Source organism: Bidens hawaiensis, unplaced genomic scaffold, assembly GCF_021521415.1.
Source record: "Bidens hawaiensis isolate Kalapana, Puna unplaced genomic scaffold, B.hawaiensis_p1.1 tig00006397_1, whole genome shotgun sequence".
NCBI classification, from domain to species: domain Eukaryota; kingdom Viridiplantae; phylum Streptophyta; class Magnoliopsida; order Asterales; family Asteraceae; genus Bidens; species Bidens hawaiensis.
Window position 1 is genome coordinate 1,124,571 of NW_027491434.1, and position 17,807 is coordinate 1,142,377.

The window sequence follows — 17,807 nt, forward strand, 5'->3', positions numbered from 1 at the left end:
ACAAAGCATCATAGAAATGATATTGTGTATATATTTTAATTGTACATGCGTTTAGGGTAATTGCACCCCAATATAGTTGGATTCCTAATGAGTTGTCACAAAGGTATTATTGTTAATTACACAATGGTATTGAAAAGATTTTACAACAGAGTTAACGTCATTTACCGGCTGTGTGATGACGTATTTTCCCCCAACATTTCAGGGAAACAGTAAAGGTTAGAACAAACAAGCAAGACAGATTAGAAGATTGGAGATATAATCATTAAAGGTTATCTGATGGCTCAGATATTTTATTCAGAAAATTATAAAGAATTATATTTTCAAAAGACAGTTATTTGAATTATCAAACGTGAATTCAAATCCCGAGTTTTCAATAGAATAATATTTTATTCGAAAAGACTTCCGCTCATGTTTTATCATATAATATTCAATGGGTATTCTAACCTGACATTTTATAAAAAGAATATTATATTAAAGACTTCCACTAAAACAAACCCACAACTCTGATATATTTACAAAACAGATATCAAATAACGGGAGTCCGCCCAGGCCCATAGTCGAGGTGTGACAACAAACATCAAGAATCGATTTCTTTTAGTCTTATTCGTTCTATTCAATTGTTTAAAATCTGTTAGTTTCAAGATTTATAACTTAAGATACCGAGACCTTAAAACTCAAGCCTTGTTATTTAATTACAATTTTCGCATTATACCGAGACCAAAACTATGAAGCTACCAGACTTCATTTTCAGAATCTTGTCAAGAGATATGGAAACCCTATCATTATACTAAATTTGATAAAGGTAATGTTAAATTATGTTTTCGTATAATCCTTTTGAGCCAGATTAAGAGGACTTTATTCTTCCTTCTCAAGTGAAAGAAAATAAAAAAAAGTGTGTATATGGATTAAAAAAATAGTTATCTTAATGAAGAAACACTAAGTGAACCCTGGACAGATTATAGATAATCTGGACAGATTATAGATAATCTGGGGATTAAGTAATGTTTCCCACGGATGAGGTCTAACTGAGAAGGCTGTTCTTCAGGAGACCTGCAAAACAAACACCGTAAGCTCGTCACTGAGAAGGGGGAGGGTTCCTCCTTGTGACCACCCTCCGGCGTGAGAATCAGACTAGATTGCTCTGAATATAAGTGTATATTAAGAGATTGCTAGATAACTGGGTAGCAGATGATCTTACCATTCCAAGATGTTGGAGTATTTATAGCCGAAGGTAGGTTAGAAGGTATAGCCGGCTGAATAGTATTCCTGTTCTACCAACAGTGGACTATGCACAGGCCATACTGGTTGGTGGATAGGTTACGGCCAACAGTAACTATGTCGGCTGCACTATTCCTCCAACTGTAGATTATGCACGTCCTACCTACTGTGGATTATACGCAGGCCATGCTGGTTGGTGAATAGGTTACGGCCCACAGTAACACTATTTCACCAACTGTAGGCTGCGCATGCCCTACAGTAAGGGTTGGTGAGTAGGCAGCGGCTAATAGTGACAAACAGTACTAGAGGGTGCTCCTCCTCGTACTATTGTCGGTGAGCTGTCACCCTATGATTGGCTCATGGGCTGTTCTGGTCAGATTGTCTGTCCTATCCATACCTTGGTAGGTATAGTACAGATCTTTCAGAATCATACGGACTGGCTCATTTTGGCGGGATTGTTCCCGTCTTGCTCATTCCTTCATGTGACTACTGAAGTATCTATTGTCTTGTGCGTGTAGCCCTGCTGTCTGCGGGTAGCCTTCCCTGATGGCTTGTATCCGCAACTGCGGGAACAGGCGGGGTACTTCACCATTGGGAGGCTTTCCCTGCGTGTACAGCTTGCGTACTGCGCGTAAGGTTCTCTGAGCATGGTGGGTCCTGCGGAAGCAGATGGCCTTTGCGCAGACGTCCCTGTTCAAGGTGAGTCTTGCGGGACCAACTGGGCTCTGCTGGGACCTACCTCTTCAAGTCCCCCCAGTCCAATGTTCTTCTCATGAATGTTTAATAAAGTGAGGTGAACTTTTGGACTTTGAGCAAGGGGTTTTGAAAAGGCTTTTTAGTTTTAAGGTTCTCCGTGGGGATTCTTCCCGCGGGTTTCCTAGTGTCACTTGCAAAAATTCCCGATTTTTTTTGCTTGATCTTTGGGTATGATGCGGGTAGGTATGTAACCTTCTCGCAAGGCAGGAGCGTTGAGTCTTACTTGTATATAGTCTCCATGAGGTTCTGGTGGTTTTCAACATAGTGATCAATTATGCTAAGACCACCAATTCCATTACGGAGTTTCAAACAATATAATTCTCGACGTTCCCGTTATGCGGGGATGTTATTCCTCTATCCGCAAGCATTGCCTAGAAGATCCTTCTTGGTTTCAATTCTCTGCGGGTGCTAGGTATGTGAAGGGTTTTGCCTTAACACTGTACCCGCACCTGTCTTATAGTTACTTGGTTGCCAAGGTATTCTTGGCTTCAATTCCCTGCGGGTGCTAGGTATGTGAAGGGTTTTGCCTTAACACTGTACCCGCACCTGTCTTATAGTTACTTGGTTGCCAAGGTATTCTTGGCTTCAATTCCCTGCGGGTGCTAGGTATGTGAAGGGTTTTGCCTTAACACTGTACCCGCACCTGTCTTATGGTTACTTGTTTGCCAAGGTAAGGGGTGTTTTCCCGCTTACTTTTGAATCTTTTTTGAATTTTGAATTTCAAAATTCGAAGAGTTGGTAGAAAGATAGGAACAGTCCAAACGTCTGAAACGTCGTGCGACGGTTTCTTCTGACTGTGTCAGGACGTGCAGGAAGTTATGGTGACGTGACATTATATGGTCATTCCAGTCTCTTTTTCAGGCGCGTGGGAGCGATTTTTCGGGCGCGTGGCCGCGAAATTGCTGGCACACGTCCTGTCAACAGCTGTTGCCAGCCTGCTTTATGCCACGTGTCATAGTTTCATTGCACCTTCGATTTCTCTCTCCTCCGCATTAAATTCATCGCATTAATTGCGATTAGTATATAAAGGGGGAGAGGGCTGTTTGCAATCCACACTTTCACCCTTCTCTTCTTCTTCTTTAGCGATTTCCGGCAAATACTCCCCTTTTCAGGCTAGCATTTTCCCGAAATCGCTTTCTTTTTTCTGCACAATGTCTTCTCGTGATCTTGAGTCTTCGGCCGATGACAAGAGTGCTGCTGGTGAGTGCCAGTGTGCTCTGCCCGGCGATCAGTACCGGTATGTTGTTAGGAAGTTCATGCTCGATCCTCTCGAGCCTGAGTTTCCTGAACCCCATCAGACCGTGTACGATGCCCCCAGTGGCAAGATCGGGGTATATGCTGCATTCTTTGTTTATGGGAACCTTAGGTTCCCATTAACAAAGTTTGTTTACCGTGTCCTCGAAAGGCACGGTGTTCATCTGACCGAGCTGCACCCAATGGCGATCGCGAAGATTCGCCACTTCGAGTGGGTGTGCCGGATATTGGGTGTTGAGCCCTACGTGGACCGCCTGATGACCTTCTATACTTGGAGGTGCATCCAGGGGTGGTACACCCTGACAACCCGAATCAAGGGTTTGAAGATTTGCGCGACAGAGCGCAGTCTCCGATCGTGGAAGCGAGAGTTCTTCTACATTTCTGCTCGCGCCGTCCCCATTGCCATGAAGTTTAAAAATGGCCAAGCCATTCCGAGCCACCACGCCACAAACTACCAGGAGGCGGAATGGTTTGCAAAGATATCCCTGGTCCAATCTCCGGTTTTCCGGTTTCCGGAGTCCGGGATGGTGATGTTGGGGATGAGCCGAGTGTGGAAAGAGGCTGACGCGCAAAAGGTTCCAATCGTCCTCGAATACGGTTCGAACTCTATCCCTTACGGTATGCTCCGTTTCTCTTTGCTTATATGAGTTTATCTTCTAACTGTTTATTTTCTTTCAGAGGGGAACAACTTGGAGTCGCTCCTGTACCCGCGGGAAGCTGACGGTCCCGCGCGGATGGGTACTCGTGCTCTAGACGAGAACGAGTTGCCCATCCTGGAACAAATGGCGGATCGGTTTGTGGAGGTCTATCCGCCGGGCCAAGAGATCCTGAGCCACCGGCGGCCAGGTAAGGCGATATTCTATCCTCAACCCCTCAATGCTGTACCCGCTGCTGGAATTCCTTACGTCCTTTCTTCTTCTGAGGAATCCGCAGATGGTCCTCCGCTAGTGCGGAAGAGGAAGGCTGCCGGCGGGAAAGGGAAGGAGAAGGTGGCCTCCAAAGCTGATCCGGTGCTTCTATCTGACACCGAGTCAGATAATGAAGAGGTGGTGGGGAACCCCGGTGGTGAGAAGACCACTGCTCCGGAGGCTACGACTGTTACCTCCGGAGAACCGACGACGACGGTGACCGGCATCAAGAGACCGGCCCCATCGGGCTTGTCCCCGCCCCTCCGTACGTTCAGGCTCAAGAAAACCCGTAAGTACAAACATTTTTTTTTTGTAGATTTCACTTCATAAATTTATTAACACTTATCTTCTTGTGCAGGCGTGGATGTTGACGCATTCCAGGGTGGAGCGCAGGGGAGTACCTCTCCGCCAATGACGGTAGGCTCGGTCAGCCTACCTGAGGCGTCGACCCAGGCACCTTTGCCTGCTTCCGCTGGTCCAGTTGCTCAATCCTTTGAGCCAACTGTTCCAGCCGAGAAGACGTCACCGCCGGCGGTGAGTGCAATTTTTACAGCATCGTTCACCGAGCCGGCGGTAACTGTTGCTGCTGACTCTTCGGCGGCGTCTGCGGCGGACACCATGCCTCCGCCATCGACTGCGGCGGAAACCATGCCGCCTCCGCCATCGGCCTCGACGGCTGGACCTTCAGGTACGCGCGGGGCTTCTCGCCGATCTTTGTTACCTTCCCATCTGCCTGACCTTTTGGATGGATTTCCCTTAGGCTCAGGTGATGAGTTCGGTGGCTATCGGCCTGTGATCGACCCTACAGGTGCGTAGGGTTCTTTTGTCCTTTATGTAATTTTTATCATCTTTTCCTAACTGCTTTGTTTCTTTTGCAGTGTCGGATTCCAATGAAGTGTATGTTCCAAGATGGAACATACGCCGAGGAACAACCCTTCGCACACCTGTGGAGTGCGTGGACTGGGCTCGCCACGCTGCTCCCCATGGTGCGTTGGGGGAAGCCATGGTTAGCTACCAGGAGGGTAGGCTAACCAACGAGCTTCGGGTTCTCCTGGCCCGGATGCAGCCACGCGTCGAGCTGCTTTGTCGTGAAAACGACAAGTTGAAAGCAGCTCGCGTTAAAGAAGTATCTCAGGCGCGTGCTCTCCGGGAGGAGAACCAAAGACTGACCGCAGTATCTGCGGAGAAGGAGAAGGCCTTCAAGGCCCTCGAGGTTGAGGTTCAAGCGCGACTCGAGGCCCGCTCCAAGGCTGCCCAAGCTGTTAACGAACAGCTTCGGCTAGCTAAGGAGACTACGAGGAACGCGACCGAGAGGGCCACCAAGGCTGAAGCTGTTGCTGAGCCTCTCCGCCTGGAGAATGAAGAACTTAAAGCTAAGTTAGAGGCTCTTCAACAGGCTCATGATGCCTTGGCTATGGAGGATGCGAAGAAGCTTCAAGAGATCCTGGACCAGAGGGGTGTGCTTGCGCATACCGAACGGAAGCTTAAGGGCGTTGAAGAGGCCGCTGCAAAGGATGTGCTTCTCGCCAATCTTAATAAGAACGAAGCTGAACGCGCGTGCACCCAAGCTCTGGCTGCCAAGGAATGGCTTCTTCGAGAAGCGTTGCCTCAGGTATTTTAGCTTTATGTCGTCACGCTTTCCTTTGTAGAATAGAAGTTCTTATACTTGTACATTTTTTGTAGGTTGTGCATCGGGTCTTTTCAGAGACATCTTACGACGATGCTATGAGCGCAGCCCTCAACGCTTCTCATGAGGATGGGGAACGGACCGGCTTCCTGCTTGGTCTAGGGTTTGCTGAGAAAGGCGTCCCGCCTTCCAACTTCCCTTTGTATGGCGCGGATACCGAAACTATTTATGACCAAGCAGTGAACCAGTATGCTGCCTTCCCGCATCCGGTGGTGGAGAAGGTAAATGAAATTGCTGCTGCTGATGATGGGCTTGCTGTCCTTAGAGCTTTCCTTGAACCGTCACCCTCTGCTGATGGTGCGGGTCCAAGTGGGAGTGGTCCTGAAGCATGATCCAAAAGATCCCTTTCCGCCACTAGCGTAGATATTTGCTCTTGTACTTTTGTATGCGGGTATATACCCAGCAATGTTTGTAATATTCAAGTTGATGAAATAAAGAATGTCCTTTTCTTTGTTTATTTTACGCATGTTTACACTTAGCAATTTCTTTAGTACTTAGATAAGTTAACTTTTTGACATGGTAAATTATAAGTTTATTTTTGCTTCCTCTTTCATGATTGTGCGGGTGGGACCGTCACTTGCACTTAGTAGGATGGCTAAACTTACATTTATCCTGCGCGGAAGTTTTCCTTATCTTTTCCTTGAAATTTTCTAAGTGTTCAGAATAAGTTAACCTTTGAACGTGGTAGATGATAGGTTGAAGTTTTGCTTCCTTGTTTGTGATTGTGCGGGTAAGACCGTCACTTGCACTTACAAGGATGGCTAAACTTTACTTACATCTGACCTGCGTGTAGGTTTTCCTTATCTTTTCCTTGAAATTTTCTAAGTGTTCAGAATAAGTTAACCTTTGAACGTGGTAGATGATAGGTTGAAGTTTTGCTTCCTTGTTTGTGATTGTGCGGGTAAGACCGTCATTTGCACTTACAAGGATGGCTAAACTTTACTTACATCTGACCTGCGTGTAGGTTTTCCTTAGAACTTTTTAACATTTTTAGCTTTGTGTTTATGCGGGTTTTGCCGCCTTCCACACGCAATTACTTACTTCTTCACGCATTGGTGCGGTGAATACCGGCACATGGGAAGTTCATAAGTTAAAGGTTAGGCTATCAATACATTGTGTAAGGAGAATCATTTCCATTAGAAGTGGCTCTAGGCCTTTTCTTTACAAGTTTGGAATTGATCTACATATAACATTTGCGTAATTGAGCTCAATTCCATGTTCTTGGGATAGGAGTGCCATCGAGCCTTTCAAGCCGGTATGCGCCTTTTCCCAGGACTTCTTTGATAATGTATGGCCCTTCCCAGACTGGGGCCAGCTTTCCTGGGCGCTCTTGGTTTGAAGCCTCGTTGTTACGCAGTATGTAGTCTCCTTCATTGAAGTTGCAGAGTTTTACCCGCGTGTTGTAGTACTTTTGCATTTGTCGTTTGTAATTTTCTTCACGCACTGCGGCTAAGTCTCTGCGTTCCTCGGTTAGCATAAGGTCTAACCGTCTTTCCGCATCATTGTCCTCTGGCTGGATCAATACCCTTGGTGAGGGTAAACCAATTTCGACTGGGATCATGGCTTCAGTGCCATAAGTGAGACTGAACGGGGTTTCCCCCGTACTGGCCTTTTTCAGCGTTCTGTTTGCCCAAAGGACGTGCGGGAGCTCGTCCACCCAGCCGGATCTGTGTTTCAAGAGTCTTTTCTTTATGCCATCGACGATGCTCTTGTTTGCTCTTTCCACCTCACCATTACCTTGCGGGTGTGCCACTGAGGTAAAGGTGTGGGTGATTTGAAGTTCTTTCAGCCACTGCTGTAGCTTCTTGTCAGCAAAGTTGGTGCCGTTATCGCTCACCAGATTCTGTGGAAGTCCAAAACGACAGATAATAAATTCCCAAATAAATTTTTTAATATGTTTTGCGGTTGTTTGGGCTAAAGGTTTTGCTTCTATCCACTTGGTGAAGTAATCGATGGCTACCACTAGGAACTGAACATTTCCTGCTGCTGTGGGAAATGGGCCTGTCACATCGATGGCCCACTTCTGAAATGGCCACGAAGAAGTGACTGGAACAAGTTCGTTCTTCGGGCGATGCGTGTTGGGTGCGTAAAGCTGGCAAGACCTGCATTTTCTAGTGTATGCCAGTGCATCCATATGCATCCCCGGCCAAAAGTATCCCGCATTGTTCAGCTTAGCCACAACAGCGCGGGGACCTGCGTGAACTCCACAGATGCCCTCGTGTACTTCCCTTAAGAGGTAGTCAGCATCTTGGTTGTCCACGCATCTTAAAAGTGGGCCAAGAAAGTTACGTCTGTAAAGGTTATCATTGATGAGTTGATAATTTAGTGCTTTACAGCGTAGTTTTCTTGCCTGTGTTTTTGATTCTGGTAGTGTTCCTGCTGCAAGGTAATTTATTATTGGTGTCATCCACGTTTCTGTACCGGTTTGGATGACACAAATTTCCTTGTGCGGGACTGATGGTGCTTCGAGGAGTTCAATGCGGATGTCCTTTCCCAAGTGGGTGAAGGCCAGTGATGCAAGCTTGCTTAACGCATCCGCAGATTTGTTTTCGCTGCGCTTAACGTGTATGACTTTACAATCATTAAAATCACGCATAAGGGTTTTTGCCTGGGCGAGGTACAGGGCCATTATGTCGTTCACAGCCGTGTACGTCCCATTTATTTGGTTGGCCACCAGCATGGAATCCACATGGGCTTCCAAGTTTTTCACTCCCATTTTACGCGCAATTCTCAATCCGGCCAAGAATGCTTCGTATTCGGCTTCGTTATTCGTACTTGGGAAATCCAACCGAATAGCGTAAGTATATTCTTGGCCCGCTGGGTTGGTTAATTTTAACCCTGCGCCTGAACCCTCGCTGTTGGCTGCTCCATCAGTATAGAGTCGCCAGATATCGTTGATGTCCTGTGCTGGGGAGGGTTGAGCCTCCTCCTGGCACTCTTTCTCCCGCGTAGCGGGGATTTCTGCAATAAAATCGGCCAGGACCTGGCCTTTTATGGCTGGTCTTGGCTTGTACTTAATTGCATATTCTCCCAATTCAATTGCCCATTTGGCTAGACGTCCCGATAATTCGGGTTTGCCTAGAACGTTTGAGAGTTTGAAGTTGGTGAGAATGGTGATTGGGTGGCCCTGGAAATATCGTCTTAACCTGCGTGAAGCGTGTATAAGTGCTAAGACTAATTTTTCGAGGGTAGAGTACCGGGTTTCTACGTCTGTTAGTACACGGCTAACATAATAGATTGGCATCTGGATGCCTTTTCGTTCTGTTAGCAGTACTGCCCCGGTTGCTCTATCTGTTGCGGAAAGGTATAGGATTAACTCCTCTCCCGCTTGTGGTGCGGTAAGTGTTGGGAGTTCGATCAGGCGTGACCGAATCTCCTGAAAAGCTGCTTCCGCTTCTGGTGTCCAGCGGAAGTGCGTTTTCTTTAAGCAGTTTCTTAATGTTGACACGAAAGGAAACGACTTATCTGCATGGTTTGCCAAAAAGCGATTAAGTGCGACTAGTCGTCCATTCAGTGTCTGAGCCTGTTTGATGGTGGTAGGTGATTCCATTTTAACAATGGCTTCGACCTTTTCAGGGTTCGCTCTGAAGCCATCTTTAGTAACAATGACTCCCAAGAACTTCCCTTCTTCCATCCCAAATGAACACTTGCTCGGGTTGAGCTTCATGTTTATCTTTCTGGGCGTGTTGAAGGTTTCTTCAATGTCTTTCAACATCGCTTCTGGCTCGGGGCTTTTGATGACCAAATCATCCATATAGACTTCCAAGTTTCTCCCGATTTGGGCATGAAACTCTTTGTCCATCAGGCGTTGGTACGTGGACCCTGCATTCTTAAGTCCGAAGGGCATCATTTTATAACAAAATGTACCATCGGGCGTCCGAAACGCGGTTTTGTCCTGGTCATCTACGGCCATGTGGATTTGATGGTACCCCTTATACGCATCCAAGAAGCATTTAAGGCGAAATGGTGCCAACGAATCCACCTTAAGATCAATTTCTGGTAACGGATAACAATCTTTGGGGCATGCTTTGTTCAAATATTTGAAATCTATGCACATGCGCCATTGTTTGTCATTCTTCGGTACCATTACGGGATTTGCAACCCATGTTTGATATCTACTAACGCGTATGATGCCTGCATCAAGGAGTTCCTTGACTTGGGTTCTACACGCGTTAGTTTGTTCAGGCCCCATTACTCTGCGCTTTTGTACGACTGGCGTAACAGCCTGATCGCACTTGAGCTTATGCTCCGCCTTACTTCGGGGTACACCAGTCATATCCGCTGGTGTCCACGCAAAGATGTCAGCGTTTTTCTGCAGTAGGCGTTTGAGTAAGGTGCGGGTGGGATCAACGATTGTTGGTCCAATGGTAACGGCCTGGTCGGGGTATTTGCCATTGAAGGCCCATTTTTCCGGTTCGGTGATGGTTGGTTTAGCCATCTTTGGTTTGGGTTTAGATGAGACAGATGCGATGCATACCTGGGGAATGCCAGTGATCATCGCCACACCCTCAGCTGTTGGCCATCCCATCATGCCGTGGACTGAAGATACCACGGCGTTGAATCTTGCCATCCCGTCTCTCCCGAAGAGGATGTCGTATGTGTGGTGTGGCTTCCTCATCACGACGAAGTCCACATCCTCTGTGCGGGAGTGTTTTCCATCTGTAAGAGTGACGGGGAAAGATAGGATACCCAGGGGGGTTTCTGTACTGCCGTCAAACCCTTCCATTGAAGCGTAGACCGTTTCCAGGCGTTCTTTGTCTTCATCATCCAGCTTGTCAAAGAACTTCCTGTACATCACTGTTGACGAAGCGCCGTTGTCAACAAGAGTGCGGGAAGTGATGTAATGCCCCAGCTGGCTTTTGATGACGATGGGGCCTTCTTTGCTGGGGCCTCCTGGCACTCGCAGGAAGCGCACCTCAGCTTCCTTCCACGCGCATGGTTCTGTCGCTCGTCTTTTTCTTCCTGCGACTTTGCCATGGACCATGTTGATGCTGATGTCGACGGGCTTTCGTCCGTTACCTCTGTACCGGTTGTCATTTCTTCCTCCCTTCCTGATTGATGCCACGAGATGTGCAAGTCTTCCATCCTTCACAAATGCTTCAACAATGTCTTTCAAGGATGTGCACTCTTCAGTACCATGACCCTTCGTCCCGTGGAAATCACAGGACTTGCTTTGATCCGCATTAGGTTTCTGCCGGATCAATGGGGCTTTTGGCCATGGCAATTTTTCCATGGCATATATCTCCGTGACGCTCTTGGTGAGTGGCGTCCACCGGTTTTTTTGGTTAGAAGGGTGTGTGTTGTCCCTTCCGCCAACAAGAGGGCGAGAGCTGGATGAGGTGTCAAAGTTTACCCTTGACTGCCAAATACCTAGCCGCCTCTTTTTGTTCTGCCGGGCGATCCTAACGTTGTTCTCCCTTGTCCTCTGTGTGTAGAGGTGAGTACTCTGGGGAAGATCTCTTCCCAGCTGCTTCTCTGTCTCGGCAAAGCGCTTGGCTGCCGTCATGATGGCATCCCATGTGGATGGCATGCCGTCCTTACCCGTTAATGTGCGGATAAGCTCTGGGTACTCAGCGCCCTGGATGAAAGCGGCGCGAACGAGATCTTCACTTACGTTGCCCAGACTCAGTTTCTTGGAGTTGAAGCGGGTGATGAAGTCCAGTAAAGATTCATCCTCCTCTCTCACGCAGTTGAGGATCGTCCACTGCTCTTCAGTGTACTTCCTCTGTTGGCTAAAGTGCTGGCTGAACTTGTTCTGAAAGTCCGCCCAGTCATATATGTGGTGGATCGGTAAACGATCGAACCATGCCCTGGCCGCTCCGACCAGAGTCATCTGGAACATGTAGCACCACGTGGGTTCCGTCCAGTTGCTGACGGTAGCCCCCGCAATGAACCTGTTCAAATGGTCGTCTGGGTCGGATAGACCATCATAAGTGCCAATGTTGGACATCTGTTTGGCACTTCTCGGGGCGATTGCTTCCGCAATGTCCCTTGCGAATTTTGATTTTCCTGCATTTGTAGCAGTTGGTCTAAAGGTTTTGGAGAAGTCACGCGGGTTTCTCTCCGCGATTGGTTGAAAAGCTTCCCCAAAATTCCTTTTTGGTTGGACGTCCGTTTCCTTACGCTTCCCTTTCGCCTTATGGCGAGGGTTCGCGTCGGTATCGGACTCCAACTCGTCTGAGTACTCGCAGTCACTGCTCATATTGAGGTGTTGGCGAGTACTGCCGAATTTGTCAGCCTGTTGAGCTGAACGCAAGCTTTCATCCAATTCGGCTTGGAATTCTCTTTGTCGTGCTTCGGCCCACGCCTTCATTTGATCTAGTGTTTGGCGAGGGGCCCTTGTTCGTTTTTCCAACTGGGTGTCGGTGAACCCCAGTGGAATATTTACTGCACTTGCTCCGGCCTTGGTGGTCGGAGTAGTGTTCGTAAGGATTGTATAACCGCCGTTGTTCCCCCCAGTTGCTGGGGTTGTTACCGGGGTTTCTTGGTCGGTTACTGGCCTTTCGACCGGAGTAACGTTAACCATTTCTTCAGAAATTGTGAAAAAACTAAAATAGTTCTAGCTTTTATGCACGGATGGCGCCAATGAAGAAACACTAAGTGAACCCTGGACAGATTATAGATAATCTGGACAGATTATAGATAATCTGGGGATTAAGTAATGTTTCCCACGGATGAGGTCTAACTGAGAAGGCTGTTCTTCAGGAGACCTGCAAAACAAACACCGTAAGCTCGTCACTGAGAAGGGGGGGGGTTCCTCCTTGTGACCACCCTCCGGCGTGAGAATCAGACTAGATTGCTCTGAATATAAGTGTATATTAAGAGATTGCTAGATAACTGGGTAGCAGATGATCTTACCATTCCAAGATGTTGGAGTATTTATAGCCGAAGGTAGGTTAGAAGGTATAGCCGGCTGAATAGTATTCCTGTTCTACCAACAGTGGACTATGCACAGGCCATACTGGTTGGTGGATAGGTTACGGCCAACAGTAACTATGTCGGCTGCACTATTCCTCCAACTGTAGATTATGCACGTCCTACCTACTGTGGATTATACGCAGGCCATGCTGGTTGGTGAATAGGTTACGGCCCACAGTAACACTATTTCACCAACTGTAGGCTGCGCATGCCCTGCAGTAAGGGTTGGTGAGTAGGCAGCGGCTAATAGTGACAAACAGTACTAGAGGGTGCTCCTCCTCGTACTGTTGTCGGTGAGCTGTCACCCTGTGATTGGCTCATGGGCTGTTCTGGTCAGATTGTCTGTCCTATCCATACCTTGGTAGGTATAGTACAGATCTTTCAGAATCATACGGACTGGCTCATTTTGGCGGGATTGTTCCCGTCTTGCTCATTCTTTCATGTGACTACTGAAGTATCTATTGTCTTGTGCGTGTAGCCCTGCTGTCTGCGGGTAGCCTTCCCTGATGGCTTGTATCCGCAACTGCGGGAACAGGCGGGGTACTTCACCATTGGGAGGCTTTCCCTGCGTGTACAGCTTGCGTACTGCGCGTAAGGTTCTCTGAGCATGGTGGGTCCTGCGGAAGCAGATGGCCTTTGCGCAGACGTCCCTGTTCAAGGTGAGTCTTGCGGGACCAACTGGGCTCTGCTGGGACCTACCTCTTCACTTAATCCATCACATATATTAAATGTAAAGAACAAATAAATATCCTTGGGTATGAATGTAGTTGCCATTATATAGTTTTTTTTTTTTAATGAATTGACATATGTTTGTCTTTTCAACAGACGACTGAAAAAAGACCTCGAGAGTCTATTCTTCGTACCGAGTTTGCTAACGCAATTAAACGTATTAATGAAGATTTGTCAGAGGAAAACCGTCTTAAATTTCTTCACTGGGATCTGCACAAGCATTCTCGAAGGTTAGTCATTTTTTTTCACAGTTAAATGTGCAGGGTCAGGCTGAGTTGATCTGCAAACAAAATTTATTTGAAATTTTATGTATATATTTAATGTGGTAATTTTCATATAATAACAATACTAATGTAAAACTTTGAATTAAATGAGGCTGCAGCATTAAAAAAATAGATTTTGAGTCACAGTGAAACAGTTAAAACAGATCACCCTTTTAGCTAGATTATTTTATTTTAAGATAAAGCACAGCAACTGTTTTTAGCATGTAATAAGTTGTGGCTTGACATAGATTTCTATCTTTTTTCCAGCAAAGGCACAAATGCGCTGCTATTTTTAAGCAGATTGACTTCATATGCGTTGACGCTGACGGGTTTCTTCTACTGCCAGGTTATGCTATCCGAGAGATGGCCTCACTTTGAGTAAGTAATTTCATTCAAGGTCATAAAAAACTGTTTTCCAACTTTAATGAAAATGGATGGTGACAGGAATAATGCTGCTAGCTCTGGACCTTTGAACATGAATGATGGTGATGAAAATAGCAAGGAAGACTTAAGCGGTGATAAATGTGTGGCGGATAAGCATTGTGCAGCAATGTTTCAGCAAGGAGTATTGAGGACAAATTGCATAGATTGTTTGGATCGTACAAACGTTGCACAATATGCATATTTGTCTGCTTTAGGACATCAGCTGCATGCTTTAGGAGCCATTAGTTCCTCCAAGATTGACCTCGATGATCCTTTGGCCCAAGAATTAATGGGCTTTTATGAGCGAATGGGTGACACGCTTGCTTACCAATATGGCGGTTCTGCTGCACATAACAAGGTGTTTTCTGAGAAAAGGGGTCAGTGGAAAGCTGCAACACAGTCACAGGAGTTTTTCAGAACCCTTCAAAGGTACTACAACAATGCTTACATGGATGCAAAGAAACAAAATGCAATTAACGTGTAAGTTTTCTTACTTCGAACCGTCATTTGTTGTTTTTTTTTTTGAGACTTAATACAGTGAGATGACTTTGTATATGCAGATTTCTGGGCCATTTTCAGCCACAGGACGGTAGACCCGAAGTGTGGGAGTTGGATTCAGATCAGAATTTGAGTTTAAACAGGAACGGGCAGTCAATGGCGGATGACGATAAGAGGTATAATGATTTTTTTATTTTTTGCTATTATAAAATGCAGCATTACTAAATCCGGACAACTGATTTATTGTCAGATTTTATGCTCCGCAACTGTAAAGTGTTTTGAGTTCTTTTTGTAAAATATTTTTGTTGGTTATTATTGCTGAGCTTCATTGCATTTACATCTGGTGTGATATAAGTTTGATGTCATATTGGTTGGTGTAGGTCGTTACACAAGAAATCATTATCGGATGGCAACATCATTCGTGAGAGCAAGTCACATGCTACTACTGCAGCATCATCATCATCTAGCTCCAATGCTGGAAAAAGCTTTGCATGCTCTTCAATGGTGAGTCGATCATCACTCGGAGCTGGAGTTGAAGGAAACAAAATGATTTCCGAGTCTACACCAGATATATCAGTAGTCTGTGAACCATGCTCAAATATCAGTAGTCTGTGAACCATGCTCAAGGTAGTTTTTTAATGTTAAAATAATTTAGGGCTAGCTGTCGTTAAGGTTAGGCCCATTAGCTTAACCCATCAGGATTAGGGTTTTACTTTGTTTATATATTATAGAAAATAATTCTCAATAAACTGTCTCTATTTAGCTTTACAGTTAACACAATAACAATAAAGTGGTTTCTTAGCTCATGCCATACTTTTCCTATAAAAATTTTGTTTTCTAAATTGAGAACAGTGTGACTAATTTTTTTTTCCGGGGAAATGTTTCTTATATGTTGTCCATTAAATGGCATGATGTGACACTTGAAATTATAAAATCGTAGCCAAAACTTGATTTGAGTATTTTTAAGCTGGAGAATAAATTTTAGAGAGAACTTTGGTTTTGGTTCTTGTGGTTTCCTAAAATTATCAATTTTGGTCCAATAGTTTATTTTAGGCTTTTATGGTACAATAGTTTCACTTGACTATCAATTTTGGTCCAACTCATTAACGCCATCCACCAATCGTTAGTTAATACACCTTTAAGGGGCTTTTTTGTATTTTCCCATACTTTCATGACCTTTTGTTTTTTCTACTAAATCTGGTTTCTTATATTGTTTATATATAAATATCTATACACTATTTATGTTAAAATTTTTTTTTTTTGAAACTGGCACTCTTGTGCATAAAAGTTGTAATAGTATCTAGGTTTTAAAAAACAGAATATTTAGTTTTATTTGGAACTTCGATTTTAATTCTACACTTTTACTAACTACAAATGATATAGAAAAAATCAACTTTTCTGCTTTTATTATTCAGCAGTAAAAAGAAAATATATTTATTTTATATTCTTTTTTTTTTTCAATTAGTGAAGGGTTTTTGAAAACCAGTTTATTAATTTTAATTCTTGGTTTGTGTTTTTTTTCTTCTGGACTAAATCTTTTGTACTATATAGGGTTTGAATCTATTATTTCACACCTTAATCACCTTACCACCCCACCAAAGTGGGAATGGTTTCTTGGTTTGTATTTAGTAATGGTTAATTAACTTAATTTTATTTGGTTTTTATAAAGATGATGTATCTTTCATTTACACTTAAGTAAACGACATTGATAATTCCAAGGATTTTTTTAAATGCGCTTACTCTATTTTCCAATCACAGTTAACAAAAACTAAATTTAATTAAGTCAATTATGTACCACTACTAAATACAAACCAAGAATCAAAATTAATAAAATGGTTTTCAAACATCCTCCTTTAATTAAAAAAAACAATATAAAATAAATATATGTGCCTTTTACCATCGAGAAATTAAAGTAGAACAGTTAATTTTTCTAAATCACTTGTAGTTAGTAAATGTCTAGAATTAAAATTGTACTTTAAAATAAAACTAAATTTGTTTATTGAAACCTAGATACTATTACAGCTATAAAAAGTAAAAAATAAAACATTTGAATATAATTAAATAAATGTACACTTGCATAAATGCATTAGTTCAAAGAAAAAAAAGTGCATGGATATTTATAGATAAACGAATATAAGAAACCATAATGCTAAAAAATAATAAAAAGTATAAAAGTTATATTTAATAGAAAAACAAAATTCATAGGATTCAAAGTATGTGAAAAACACAAAAAAGGCCCCTCAAAGTTGTTTTAACTAATGGTTGGCGGATGTCGTTAACAGGTTGGACTAAAATTAATAGTTAAATGAAAGTATTGTACCATAAAAGCCTAAATTAAACTATTGGACAAAAATTGATAGTTTTAAGAAACCACAGGGACCGAAACCAAAGTTCTCTCTAAATTTTATGTGACACCCGGCATGCATAAAGAGTTGAAAGACCATTTTGTATCATTCTTTGTGAGAGAACTAGGGAACTCCATACTACATATGCAGTATATACATATACTGCATATATGTCGTATATACATTCATTATACAGCATGTATTTGTGTGTTATATTATGGTTTTGTGAATCAGGTGGAGGGAGCGTTTTGAGGAGGATGGATCGTTTGATAATAATGATCAAAGTGATTTCCTTGATTACTCCAATTTTGTTGACCTGGATTGGCTTTCTTCATGCGACGAAGAGTCCCTAGGGAGGTAAGCTTCTATAGTAGATTGCTTTACCAATATTTACATAAACATCAATTTAGCTATTAAACCGTGTTTTCTCTGTCTTTTGCAGGTCATTCAAATACTCCTCTGAGAAAGTTACCAACGAAATCGTAGAAGAGACAACTCCATCCACCAGCGAATCCAGTATCAAGGTCCGTTTGCAATAAATGGTTTTGTTTTCTGTTGAATTTCTTCTAACGCACACGCTCTTGCGTTTTGTATTTTAGGGGAGCGGTAGCGGGAGCAAACTTACTGCTGCAACGGATGAAAACGACCTGGAATTTGAGGAATATTCGGATAGTTTTCTGAGCTGGGTTAACCATGGAGAGGCTCTATGTCACTGATGACAACGACCTGGAATTTGAGGAATTAGTTACTTATAAATAGTTAAATCTTCTTGTGTTAACTAGTCAAAGCAGTGATTGGTTTTTGTATA

The 17,807-nt window shown here is 44.1% G+C and overlaps 1 protein-coding gene and 1 long non-coding RNA gene across 2 annotated transcripts; both read left to right on the plus strand.

The window, feature by feature from the left end:
* Nucleotides 1-175: 175 nt before the first annotated feature.
* On the plus strand, nt 176-15,248 carry LOC143632536 (phosphoinositide phosphatase SAC4-like; the record flags this gene model as incomplete). The annotated part of the gene is made up of 7 exons (XM_077101029.1): nt 176-215; nt 717-802; nt 13,567-13,700; nt 14,001-14,111; nt 14,178-14,636; nt 14,717-14,830; nt 15,035-15,248. Coding segments are annotated over exons 1-7 (1,158 nt in total), but the record flags the coding sequence as incomplete, so codon positions are not given.
* Nucleotides 15,249-15,252: 4 nt separating this feature from the next.
* LOC143632557 (uncharacterized) lies at nt 15,253-17,717 on the plus strand. Its single transcript, XR_013153534.1, has 4 exons — nt 15,253-15,281; nt 17,234-17,369; nt 17,464-17,523; nt 17,599-17,717. It is a non-coding gene; the product is annotated as an uncharacterized LOC143632557 (long non-coding RNA).
* Nucleotides 17,718-17,807: the final 90 nt, after the last annotated feature.